The following is a 13,882-nucleotide window of genomic DNA, read 5'->3' as shown; positions in this document are numbered from 1 at the left end:
AGAAATTTTGAAATCTTGGCTACAAACATTGTTAGCAGTTTACAGGCACATTAATTTATTAAATCAATAAACACCACATACTAGTAATGTGAATATATGATTGGGGATTTTGTTGTGTGCTGATATGCTGACTTTAGCAAGTAATTATTTGTCCATTTGCATGGCAGATTATTTTTTTTATTATACATTTTTAAGTATTTACTTTCAAGTAAGTACTTGAAAGTACATGATATAACTTGCTATTTGTGCATGTTTTTTATTTTTATTTTTGAGTGAAACTAATTTGTATATGACATTAGGAAAATAATCTTAACTTGCTAAGTGTCCAGTTCAAACCTTATCACATATCTCTTTATAATGTTGCTTGCTTTTTGCACTTTAGTTTCATATCAAAAGGTATGTAAATAATGTGGCTGATAAATTGTAGTGTTTGCTGTACAGCCGATATCAGCTGAGGAATATCAGTGAGCTGACTAAAAGTCTAGTTTTGGATTTGTTCACACATAATTCACACCCGTTTCGATGTTACAAGTTCAGGCTTAATAAATATTGACATTTGACTGTAGTAAAAGATGGTGAGTATAAGTTTAAAAGTGTCTTACCAAATGGAATCCATTTGTTCCAATGGATAATTTGTTGCTTTGTGGTATTGTATTTTGTCACGGTACAGGATAAGCAAGCTTCAAGCTCGATCTAAACAAAAACAGCCTATACAGTTGTTTTATTGTAAACGCAGAAGTCTTTGAATATCAGCTCCAATGCTAGACTGTGGCCATTCTGATGTTGAAGACTCTTACCTATTAGATTAGATTCAAATGTATTGGCATTACACATGTAGAAGTACAATGCAATGAAATGAAAAGTGTAATTGCAGCAAAAGCAGGATATCCAGTTTTTTAATAAATAAGTTGGTATTGAACAGTGCCTATGCACTGCTTAACCTGGTTGTTATAATACTAGAGGTGAAATGGATCAGTTGATCCGTGATTCTTACAGCTTACAACTGCAACAACTGCAACTTATAGCTCAGTTGGTAAAGGCAGTTGCTTACGGACCACAGGGTGAGTGGTTCGATCCCCGGCCCTGGCTAGATGTCGAAGTGTCCCTGGCCAAGACCCTGAACCCCTAACAGCCCATTCCCCCTCCCCAGCGATGCAGTGCTGGTCCAAGCCCGGTAGAAATTGGGGAGGGTTGCGTCAGGAAGGGCATCCGGCGTAAAAACTGTGCCAAATCAACATGCGGACAATGATCTGCTGTGGCGACCCCGAACTCACGGGATAAACTCACGGGTTCAGCATTCACATGTCCCCATGCTACAAAGCTATAATGGCAACTTTAGGCTAGTGGTTGTGTGGGACTCGATCACTCGCTCTTCTCCAGTTCTAAATCGCTCTTCACTGTCCACTATGCTCTGCATAGCACTGTTATCAAATTAAAATGTATAAGAATGCTACTTCAGTACCTAGAGAAAGGGTTTTCCATGGGATTTGATATGACTGTTAAGAGGTGTACTCTTTCCCCAGGCAGGTTAATAAGGTCAGGTTTGCTTTATGTCGCTTTTTACTCTTTTGACTCATGTTAAATTCTTCACTTAAACCGCAGTTTTGTGATCTGTTGCACCCCTAGATAATGCGGATAATCAATGCATGATATCAGTCATTGTCACTGCCATTAAAGTACTTTTTAATTTCTTTGCAGCCTCAGACATTTTCCTCTGCATGTCATCTTGCATGCTCTTTTTTTAAAGATGTCTTTTTAACTTTTCTCACCATCCTCTCCACCATAATGTCTCTCTGTCCCTCCTTTTTTTTCTTGTCCTCCTTTTCTCCCCTACTCAGATCCTTTCACCTCTGCTGCAGAAGCTCTGGAGGAATCCATTTCAAACTTAAACTCTTTCCTCACACTACCTGTTGTCGGTGCTGTCCACTTGTCCACGGTGTACTTAGACGCTGGCAGTCTGTCCTCAAGGACACCTAGCGATGAAGTGTTTGGTGGGATTGTTTTGCTGTCTTTTCTTTCCTTTCATCATGTGTTGTACTAATTAGTTCCACAAGTTCTCCTTGGTCGATGATTTACAGTATGTGATTTCACTCAAAATGAAAATGGAGTCATGTGTCTGGGCAGTAAGAGAAGAAATTAAGGAAATACCTGCAGTGGTTTAGGGTTAATGGTCAGAGCAAACTGTTTGTTGAGACTTTTTGAATCATCATCATCATCACCAGCACTACTTTCTGAAAGCTAATGGGAACCTAAATATAGTATAAGGGTCTGGCATGCTGCCCTACATTAAATATTTGTTTCCTTCCACAATCAGGCCAAGTCCGTCAAGTTTGTTGTTTCGGCTCTTAACATTGTTTGATTTAGGCTGTTAATGTTTGATTTGCCTTCAGCCTTTGTGTTTTATATTATATTCCTTAAGTCTTTATTGCATGAATCTCTGTCTTCACCAGCAACATTATTTTTCTCCAGATCATTACAACCACTTTGTTGACTCAAGCTCTTCCATGGCATCTGAACTCATTACTGCTGCACAGAAAGAGACATTTATCTCAGGTACTATGGTGGACAGTTGTCCTCCTGCAGACATAAGAATACTGTGGTAACATTTATAAGTCATGGTGTGTTTACCCAATGAAATTCAGAGCATTACACAGCATTCTTGCTGATCATGCCACCTTTTTCCCTCCATGCTTCCTACAAGCCAGTGGGTGTGAGCCTGCATTGTTTTGTGGCTAGCCACTAGTTGCCCTTGATTGTGCCCTTTATTTAGTCTAGCCATGTGATGAGTGCCGACTTCCTCTGCTTTTGTCCTGCAAATCCTGGTATTTGTTTTTCCTCTGTTAAACAGCCATTCCCACACTTGCTTGGTTTCCTTGCTGTTCTTTCACTACTGCATTACTTTCTGGTCCTATATCTGCATAATCTTCTTCCCTCTTCCTCCCTTATTTCTCTGTTTGGTTCTTCCACTGTCTGTTGATGTTGCTGTCTGTCAGACTCCTTCTGTGGGCCAAACCCTTACAACTCCACCCCTCTCTTCCAATCTGAGCCTTCTGCTGTAGATGGTCTATTCAGAGGTAGGTATACTCAAGGCTCAAATTATTTTAATGCCAATGGGCAATTGTATGTGCAGTAATAGAGTAAAACTCAGGTTACAAGACTACCCAACCTTTTACACCTCATGTAGAACACAAATGTCCAAGTGACACACTCCCGACATTATCTGGGCTTTATCCTGCAGGCTCCCTAGTACAATATCTGTATTATGTGCACAAGCTCATGCAGCAAACTACTCTGTCCTGAACTGTTGGAACAATTTAAAACATAGGAATGGGTGTGTTGATGACGTTTCTATCACTCAACTGCTGTTGTAGTCAAATGATAGAACCTTTTTTTTTTAGACACACAGCTCCTCTGTACTGTAAACAGAACGCAGTTTTCTTAACAGAGTTTTTTCACAAGGATGCTGCTTGTTCGCATGATCTTCCGCTGTGTCTTATGTGTGAAAAGCAACTCTGGTCTTTGTCTGGGGCTGATTTCTCTTAACATTTTCTGGTGGTCATATATAAAACAGGCTTAAGAGTCCCTCTTTGGTCTCTTTAGAGTCTGTGTCCACATATGAACTCCAGATAGTGGCGGGAACAGTGGGACATTGTCCTAGTGTCACTTAAATCCAACAAATGTTCAGTGCGTCAAAGAAGAAAACAAGACCTGGAAACACACAAGTGAAGCTTTGGTTGCCAGGACCTGCTAGTATGTAGTTGCTGTGTTAATTAAGCCTTCAGCCTTACTTCAAAACCCTAGATGTGGTTGTGGGGTTGTTACATTTTTTGAAATAATAAAATTAGCAGTAATAATACAATAAAGTTGTCTTATTCACAAAAATACAAGTGTAATTTAAGGTAGAATGCCATTGGTAAGTCAAGCAATTCATACTTTAGGTATAACATTAGTATTAAATTAGTATTCCAAGATTTTTTTAGGTTTTTCTATCTCTTTGTGGTTTTGTTAGGAGTAACAGAGACATTGTGGTTGGTAGGTGGTAGTCTTAACAATTGACTTTCCTTTGGTTTCACCAGGGTTTACAGCCTCACCAACACCACAGAACACTCATCGCCTTAACGTCGACTTTGACTCAGTATTTGGCAACAACACCAATGCCAACAATCTGGATTCTACAGGTAAGTGTGTACTCACCACACACTCTCGTATTTTCTCATTCCACCTAGAGGACTAGTACGTGATTGGCAGATAATTTTGCATGTTTATGTCAAGCCTATGGAAAATCAAAGTTGTTGTCTTTGAATTATTTTTCTGTGCTTCCCAAATCAAACATGCATGCTTAGAAATTGGGGAGGGTTGTGTCAGGAAGGGCATCGGGTATAAAAACTGTGCCATATCAACATGTGGACAACGATCAGCTGTGGCGACCCTGAATTCACGGGATAAGCCGGAAGAACAGAAAAAACAATACTTAATCTGAAAATGAAAGTTCTTTTACTTAATGTTACAAAAGCCTGCTCTTTCTAGGAGTCCACCAGCTATTTTCTACCTGTGGCTTTATTTTAAGTTTTTGTCATGTGGATTGACAAGTGAGTGGTAGCATCTGAAAAGTGAATGAAATTGCATTTGCATGGTTATACTTAAACTTTTCCCCCAAATAAATACCTGTTTTGGGTATTAGATTAAAAACATTTTGACATACATTTTGTCCTTGTCTCAGAAGTCTGAGAATATTGAATTGGCCTATTTACTTGCCAATAATAGATTTACTTACTTTCATGGTGAGTTAACAAATGCAGTAAACTATTCCTCCCTGCAAAATCACTCCAGGAGAGCATCCACAGCACTCACCTGTTTGTGTTTGGTGAGCTAAATGCAGCTGTATAACCAGTTTTGCTCAGTTTTTCTCTGTTAGATACAGAGAGAGAATTATTTATGTACAATATGTATATGTACACAATGACAATAAAGGTGGTTGTTCTTTTAAAGAAAGTGCAAAGCGAAAGTAGGAAAGTTGTGTTATAAACTACAAACATCTCCCCAATAATTCTGGAATGATCAGTTCTTTAGTAAGATAAATAGATGTGTGTGTGTGTGTGTGTGTGTATGCTGTGTTTGGACTTTTTTACACACCCTCACTAGGTTCTAGGCTGCTCACAAACTCACAGCATTTTCTTTTTCTTTTCCCTTGTTCTGGGGTTAAAACATCCTCCCTGTGGCCTTGGCTTTTTGCATTGCATATGCTGCATGTCTGGGTGAGTGGACTCGACACACATTCCACTTGCAAATTTTCACTTGATGACTTGTGTGGGGTTTTGTTTTTTGTTTTGTTTTTTATTTTTTTTTGGTGCGGGGGGGGGGGGGGGGGGGGTTGTTTTTTTTTTTCTGACCCCTGCTCACTGCCTCTTCCACACGCTCATGATCCTTTCTCTGTTTGTGTCTGTGCATTTTATGTACCGTCATGTGTTTGTTTCTTGGTTGGTGTTTTTTTTTATTGTCTCTTTACCTGTCCTGACCCCCCACCGACCTTTCCCTACCTTCTTTTTTTTTCCTTTTCTTTTCCTCTTTGTTGTTCCCCCTTTTAATTAAGATGTTTTAGGTGGCATCCTCAAACCTGCAGTGGCATCTTCACCCAATCAGGACATTACCCCAAATGGCCATCAGCCCAACAAACTGGTGTCGAACGACCTGGACTCTTCACTGGCTAATCTTGTTGGCAGTAAGTTCCCTTTGCAGGTTGCAATGACTCCAACAGAATAAATAAATAAAACAAACTGTGCTATATTGTATACTGTATTCATCATTTATTCTCTTCAGACCTGGGAATTGGTAATGGCACAGCAAAAAAGTAAGTGCACTACATTTATTTTTAATTTTGTGTCCATGATAATGCACACTATGCATGACTAACATTTTTACTTGATCTCTGTAGTGATCTTCACTGGAGTCAGCCTGGTGAAAAGAAGTTGACAGGTGGAAACAACTGGCAGCCCAAGACGGCTCCTTCTACTACCTGGAATCCACCAACTATGGTAGGGTTAGCAACTTTCTGCCTGGTTTGATCCCTTCACACATCGAAACACTACAAATCAGCTGGGTTGGAATGATTTTAGATTCTCCTTTATAGCCTCATTAAATCTTACCTATAGGGGTGAATCTTACGCATAAAAAGCTCTCCGTGATGCCAGAACAGCATATTATTCCGCACTAATAGAGGAAAACAAGAACAACCCCCGGTTTCTGTTCAGCACTGTAGCCAGGCTGACTAAGAGCCATAGTTCTGTTGAGCCTAGTATACCCTTAACTTTGAGCAGCAATGACTTTATGACTTTCTTTACTGATAAAATTGCAGCCATTAGGGAAAAGATTCAACAGATCCTCCCTACAAATATTACAGATAGATCTTCATGTACAACAGCTCTAGAATCCTCAATAAGGCCCCAATCCATCTTAGACTGTTTTTCACCCATAGATCTCACTGAGCTAAGTTCAACTATCGCCTCCTCAAAACTAACAACATGTCTTTTAGACCCTGTTCCAACCAAATTGCTTAAAGATGTTCTACCTTTAATAGACACTTTCATATTAGATTTGATTAACCTATCTTTAGAAACTGGCTATGTACCAAAGGCTTATAAAGTTGCTGTAATCAAACCATTACTTAAAAAACCCTGTCTTGATCCAGGTGATTTAGCCAACTATAGACCAATATCAAATCTCCCGTTTATCTCTAAAATCCTGGAAAAAGTAGTTGCAAAACAATTATGTGATCACCTTTACAGGAATAATTTGTATGAAGACTTTCAGTCAGGATTTAGAGCTCATCACAGTACAGAAACAGCACTGGTAAAAGTCTCCAATGATCTTCTCCTCGCTTCAGATAATGGACTTGTGTCCGTACTCGTCTTACTAGACCTTAGTGCCGCATTTGACACCATTGACCACAACATTTTATTACAGAGACTAGAACATGGATTTGGGATTAAAGGAACCACATTACATTGGTTTAAATCTTATCTGTCAGACAGATTCCAACTTGTTCATGTTAATGATGACTCTTCTTTATGCACCAAAGTTAGCTATGGAGTTCCACAGGGCTCTGTGTTAGGACCAATACTTTTTAATCTGTACATGTCACCTTTAGGCAAAATTATTAGGAAACATTCCATAAACTTCCACTGCTATGCAGATGATACACAGCTCTATTTATCTGTGAAACCAGAAGATACTAACCAATTAGTCAAACTTGAAGCATGTCTAAAAGACATAAAGACCTGGATGTCCTACAATTTCCTACTTCTAAATTCAGACAAAACTGAAATCATCCTCTTTGGGCCTAAAAACATGAGAAATATGCTGTCTAACAATATAGTTACTTTAGATGACATAACTTTGGCCTCCAGTACTGCGGTGAGGAACCTTGGAGTTATTTTTGACCAGGATTTGGCATTTACGTCACATATAAGACAAATCTCTAGAACAGCCTTCTTCCACCTACGGAACATTGCTAAAATTAGAAGCATCCTGTCTCAAAGTGATGCCGAAAAACTGGTCCATGCATTTGTTACTTCTAGGTTGGACTACTGTAATTCCCTACTTCTGGGGTGTCCTAATAACTCCCTAAAAAGCCTTCAATTAATCCAAAATGCTGCAGCAAGAGTGCTGACTGGATTAGGAAAGAGAGATCATATTTCACCTTCACTAGCTTCTCTTCATTGGCTTCCCATAAAATCTAGAATAGAGTTCAAAACCCTCCTCCTAACATACAAAGCTCTTAATGGTCAAGCTCCATCATATTTAAAAGATCTCATAGTTCTGTATCGCCCGATTAGACCACTTCGATCCCAAAATACTGGCCTACTTGTGGTTCCCAGAGTTTGCAAAAGTAGAATGGGAGGCAGAGCCTTTAGCTATCAAGCTCCTCTCCTGTGGAACCAGCTTCCAATCCAAATTCGGGGAGCAGACACCCTCTGTACTTTTAAGACTAGGCTTAAAACCTTCCTTTTTGATAAAGCTTATAGTTAAACTGCTCACTCAACCTGAACTAGCTTTTCTCTATACATTTACTTGTCACCACTGTATACCATTAATTCTATATCCTACAACCTGTACGATGCTTTGTTGTTGCTTTTTTGTTGTTTTGTTGTTGCTTTTTTGTTGTTTTGTTGTTGCTTTTCTTGTTGTTTTGTTGTTGCTTTTTGTTGTTGCTTTTCGTTGCTCTTTTCTTTTCTTTCTCCAATTTCCACTCACCCCAACCGGTCAAGGCAGATGGCCACCCACCCTGAGCCTGGTTCTGCTGGAGGTTTCTCCCATTAAAGGGAGTTTTTCCTCTCCACTGTTGCCTAGGGCTTGCTCAAGGGGGATTTGTTGGGTTGCTTCTACATACTTGTGTAGTCTGGACTTTATTCTGTAAAGTGCCTTGAGATGACTTTGTTGTAAATTGGTGCTATATAAATAAAGTTGAATTGAATTGAATTGAATTGAATTGGGGGGTGTAGGGGTTTCTGTTAGGGCTGGACAGTAAGTCAAAAAAATCAAATTAATATATGCATTTTGAACCTCATTCTGACTTAAAGTGCGTTTTCTACAGTATCTAAAAGAACAGCATGTATCCTTACAAGTTTTAACTTTTAACAATCTTGAACTCTCTGTGTGCACAATGCAGTAATCTATCCCACTAGTGAATGTGTGTAGTGTCAAAGCAAGTTATTCTTTTTTTGCAATGTGAGTGACTTACATAATGCTCTTAGGTCACACATTGTTAAACAACATTATTATTGTATCAATACGTATCCCACCTTTGGTGCTCAATAAACTTTTATTATATTGATACATATTTGAGAAAATGGCATTTTCAAGAGTAGGCATGTGTCGTCCCAACTTTTTAAAATGGATTTAGTATGAATTTAGTGTCTTATTTACACATTATCAATTTAAATGCCAGTATCATTACACTAACAGAAGAGCCCCATCTACAGTAGGAAATGAACAGGATAGAGCAGAGAGTAAGGGGTAGTTCCAGACCAGGTCTCCCTTGCTTGGCAGCTGATGAAAGACCTGGTACATTCTCTGCACCTAAAAGACTTAACAGCAGCTCTTGGTCTGCTCTCTCTGTTTCATACCATCAAACCACATGTGGCATGATTGAAGAATCTGGTGGGATGGCAGGATACAGCACATTTTCTTTCGTTTTTCTTCTTCAAGCATATATAATCTAGTGTTGGTTGAAAAATAGGCAATTTCAAGACACAAGAAAGATTTAGACATTACTGACGTTGCTGAATTACCAAGCTACAGTTTGCATAGACAAATGTTGAACAAGATGCTTGATTCAAATGTGTCAAGAATGTCGAAATAAAGAATACTTACTAGTGATGGGTAGATGACGCCTCATGAAGCATATGGCACATTATTGACACTGTGTTGGTGTATCGCTTCATAGAGGCATCTGCTGGATTACAAAAACATTGCGGGCTACGTGGATAAAGCGTATGGAGACTGAGCTTAGTTCATCCCTTCTGACATATGGATGAATGGTTCTGTTTACATAACCAGTTGATAATAAAGTGCAAGCTGAATGAAAGAGAAGTAAGTGTGTGTGTGTGTGTATATACACACACACACACACACACACACACACACACACACACACACACACATATATATATATATATATATATATATATATATATATATATATATATATATATATATATATATATGTATATGTGTGTGTGTGTGTGTGTATATATGTGTGTGTGTTTTTTAATAACAAAGCGAAGGTTTTTGTAGCATGTTGTGGGCAAGGTGATTTTTGTCTCTTTGAGAGACTGCTTTGGAAACATCTCTTACACAAGGTACAGATGAGGTGGGAGTGCATACATTTTAAGCCGGTTTGTAGAGGTGAAGTGCTCCTGTTTAAGTCAGCAGCCACAAATCTGCAAATAAATTTTTAAGTTAAGTAAAAAGAATTGCAACTGTCGTTGCACTGGTGCTACAGTGTGGAGCCCACATTTTTCTCTTACCAGTTGTAGTGTTTGTTGTTCTAATATCAATCATTTGCTCGCTCATTCTTTAGCCTGATTTTGGTAAATGTTCAGACACAGCTTCTGATAATACTCCTACAATCCAACCTCTCACTATGGTCCCAGTGCTTGATATCAAGTTAAAAGCTAACATGATGAGCACAGACTGTTCTCTGATAAAGCCTGAAACAAAGAGTTGGTCACTTGAAGGAAGCTGATACACTCACAGGAAGATGCACACAGAATTCATCACTTTTTGAAGGATAATCCCTAACATGATGCAAGAAAAAAACACCACACACCTAATCATGTCATTATTGACTGTGTGAGGAGCACTGACTGAGATGTCTCTGAAACAAACCAAACATTGTCAGGGAAAAGGAATTCTGAAGGAGGGCTCTCTTAGCACTGAAACAAGCAGAGTCTGTGATGAAAGCACCGATTTTGGCACTAGTGTCACATCTGACTCACTTTTGCCTCCCTCGCCAATGACTGAATAGTTTATGAAACGTATCCTTCCCAAGAGGGCTGGGCGTTAGACAAATCTGGGTTTGTTATCACTGCAGGGGCTGTTGGAGAAGGAAGGAGCGCTCAGAGAAGAGTCTCTCCTTCTTTTTCTCTAATCTCTTTCCACAAGGAGCTCTGCACCTGCCATGTAAGCAGCTTCCACACACTCCCTTTTTGCATCTTTTTGCTGCTGTTATTTAAAAAGTTGGATGTAGCATTGATAGGCTCAGAAGCCCCAACATTTAATCCAGTCTTTGAGTAATGTCACTTTTTTTTTTCTTTTTTTTTTGTGTGTGTGTGCAGAGTTTAGGTGTTTTGAGGTTATACCACTGAACATCAAATGAGTCTGGAACTTATAAGGTTCCGTATCATCCGTGTCAACCTCAATCCAAACAATTAAATCATAAACACAAATCCCTTTACTGGCTGTGTCAAGCTGTTATTTTCTTAGTCTGCAGTATCTTCCTTTATGCTTTTATTCAAGCTGCATTGTTGTCTGTAAAACTATATGTGACTACTCTTTTAAAAGAAGAAATTCTTCCTATTAAACATCTCTGAGTGACACGTGGCATGAATATAAAATCAGTTAAGATTGCTGTTGAATGTATTATTTCAGGATGATTCATAATGACATGCATACAGGTTAAAGATTGAAGTTTGATTGTAGTTAAAGTTAAACTGCCTAATAGTGGAAAATGTTAATTGGGTTGTGCTGTCTCTTGATTGTGTAGAAGGAATTGACTTTTTGTGTGTGTGTGTCACCTCAGGCATCATCTGTCATGGCCTTCCCTGCAACTACGCCGACAGGCATGATGGCATATGCAATGGTAAGTCAGCTGGGATTGTATGTTGAGCAGGATTTCAGGATTACACACATACACACAGAGAAACTTAGAAGCAATATAGGAGGAGAGTTTCTCCTTCTATTAATTAGTCTGTTTAATTAGTCTGCAAAATGTGGAGTAATTTTTTTTATTCTGAAAGGAGAACAGATAGCATCAGTAAATGTGCACGGTATTTATTTTCTCATACCCTTGAAGAGTGTTAATACTTTCATGTGTATCCTAGACGGAATACATTAGTACTTGAAAGCAGAGTCTATTTTCAGTCTGTTCACTGAAAACCAGTAAATGTGTTGCTATCAGCCAGTGCTTCTGTTTGGCCTTAGTTTCTTTGCTGCACCCACTCAAACAGGCTGCTAGAGTTAGAGTGACATTACTATGATAATCGATGATACTTAGATCACTGGTCATTGTTTCTCTTATTGCCGCATAGCAGGAGCCGGGTTTTTGCACATGCATCTGTATCTAACTTATTTCAGAACCTTGTTTTAGGATTTGTATGTATTTTGGTTTCTTTAATCTAAAAAGTTGGGTCTTTAAATATCTTTAATACACTTTAACTAATTAAAAAAAAAATTTCTTTTTTTTGTTTCATTGCTTTAGAATAATTATTATTTCCACTTTGAGTTACATTGTTATACCAATTTGTTGCTAGCCATCCGGCTAGCTTTTAGTTTTAGTTTATGGGAACGGAAAAATTCACATTTTAATTGGCATTAAAACCTTGTTGAAATATCAAAGCTGAATGCGGCCTAGGACTTTAACACAGTACTGTATAGCCTGTTCCACATGTGAACTTTGAAGACTGTTAGGAGAACACAAGAGCAAACAAGAGGGACAACAAGGTAGAAAACTTGGGCTGTGGGAAACATTGTTTTGTTTTCAGCACATTGGAGTCGTACATCTAATAAAAAAGTCCATAGACTACAACAGCAATTGAGTGAAAGAAACATCCTCGACATGGCAACTTGCTTGCTTTTAATCTTCCCAACGATTAGGGACAGAGCAGCATAGTACACGCACAAGCTCGTTAACATAATACAGACATTGCACTTCGGTGCTCGAAAGATAAAGTCCAGGTAATCTCACTCTGACATTTGCACACATTTCCCCCCCTTTCGTACAAAAGTCAGGATAATGTCAGAAATCATACATGACCTACATACCTTTCTGACAGTTTCACCCTAAAAACAGAGAAATTATAACCTTGTAAAAGTAGAGTTCATGCCAAAGCCACTGCATTGGATTGCAAGATAACGTTTACCTTGCAGTTCACTTTAGACTGACATACATTTACTTGGAAAGAATATTTTTACTTTTGGTCTTAATTTCTTAAACGTCACTTGTTCATACATGTATAATTAATCCATCGTCTGCTCTGTTGTCTGACCAATCAGCCTCCCCACATGGGCTCCATGATGATGACACAACCCACTATGATGTACACCCAGCCTGTGATGAGGCCAGCCAACCCCTTTAGTTCTAATCCAGGTGCACAGGTAACTGATCTCAGCATCCATAATGTGAGGCCACCTTGCTTGGTCTGGAGTGATGAAGAGACTAAACCTCCTCCTCCAATAATGACAAAGACAAAAACTAAACATTTCAGTGTTGCCCACATGGGTTTCTATCACTAAAGCTATGTTTGGAGTTCTTTTAATGGACTTATCTCATTGCTCCATCAGCTGCTTAAAGAATAACTTTGGTCATTTTCTAACATCATTAGTATGTCCACAATTACCATGCATCCACTAAAACCAACACTCAATCTGGGTGAGCCTCAAACCCTGAGTTAGCGTCCTCTGTGTCATACATACGAACAATCGAAGTTGAGTTGAGAAGGTTTAATGTTGATTTTACTGACTTAATGGTGATTAAGGACAATACCATTAACTTTTTAAAAACAATTACTGCTGTTCTGTCCTCTGTGAATCAGTCATCTACAACTTCTAATACCTCCAGTCTTAGCCCCTTCAGAGCACTAGGGAAGGGTCTAATTGCATATTCAGTGTGTGTGTCTACAAACTGCATGTTTACCTTTACTTTTAAGCAAACTGGCTATGGGGCTGATTTTGGAGCCACACGACTTCACAACTGGCTGCTTTGCACACACTGCACTCTGTAAACATGGCTTGTCTCCTCTTGAATAAGCATTGTTATAGTAAATATTTCTTTGCTCTGCAGGAAAATAAAACTCTTAACTATTCAGGAACAGTGTGATGCTGAGATGTGAGAGTCTGAGAATTGCACTAGTAGCAGTTTCATGCAGCCACACATTTTGACTTGTCCAACACTTATGTAGTAAGTAGTTGTACTTTGCTCTATATACAGTATAGCCATACATTTTTGCAGAGGAGGTTAAGGACGTCTGGTTCTTTTTCTGAAATACTAAAAACGGCATGTGATTAGATGGAAACACATTCAGATTCACAAAAATTATACAGAGGGACTTGGAAAATGGCCAGTGATGCAAGCCTATTATGAAGATTGCTTCACTTCTTGTTTTTT

General features: G+C 38.8%; 1 protein-coding gene across 25 annotated transcripts in view; it reads left to right on the top strand.

Annotated features, from left to right (window-relative positions):
- The window catches only part of picalma (phosphatidylinositol binding clathrin assembly protein a), a 42,818-nt gene that overhangs the window by 27,438 nt on the left and 1,498 nt on the right, over positions 1–13,882 (top strand). For 7 of the 25 annotated variants that reach the window (XM_067494054.1, XM_067494047.1, XM_067494048.1 and 4 more), the window contains 9 exons: positions 1,839–1,991; positions 2,470–2,553; positions 2,994–3,074; positions 4,077–4,178; positions 5,591–5,719; positions 5,818–5,848; positions 5,933–6,032; positions 11,300–11,359; positions 12,772–12,873. In XM_067494054.1, the coding sequence (XP_067350155.1) occupies positions 1,839–1,991; positions 2,470–2,553; positions 2,994–3,074; positions 4,077–4,178; positions 5,591–5,719; positions 5,818–5,848; positions 5,933–6,032; positions 11,300–11,359; positions 12,772–12,873 (842 nt within the window). The remainder of the gene's footprint in view (positions 1–1,838; positions 1,992–2,469; positions 2,554–2,993; positions 3,075–4,076; positions 4,179–5,590; positions 5,720–5,817; positions 5,849–5,932; positions 6,033–11,299; positions 11,360–12,771; positions 12,874–13,882) is intronic. The other 18 variants (XM_067494065.1, XM_067494073.1, XM_067494067.1 and 15 more) reach the window with 14 other exon arrangements.

The sequence above is a fragment of the Channa argus genome, chromosome 24 (assembly GCF_033026475.1).
Source record: "Channa argus isolate prfri chromosome 24, Channa argus male v1.0, whole genome shotgun sequence".
NCBI classification, from domain to species: domain Eukaryota; kingdom Metazoa; phylum Chordata; class Actinopteri; order Anabantiformes; family Channidae; genus Channa; species Channa argus.
This window is presented reverse-complemented; position numbering and strand designations above follow the sequence as displayed.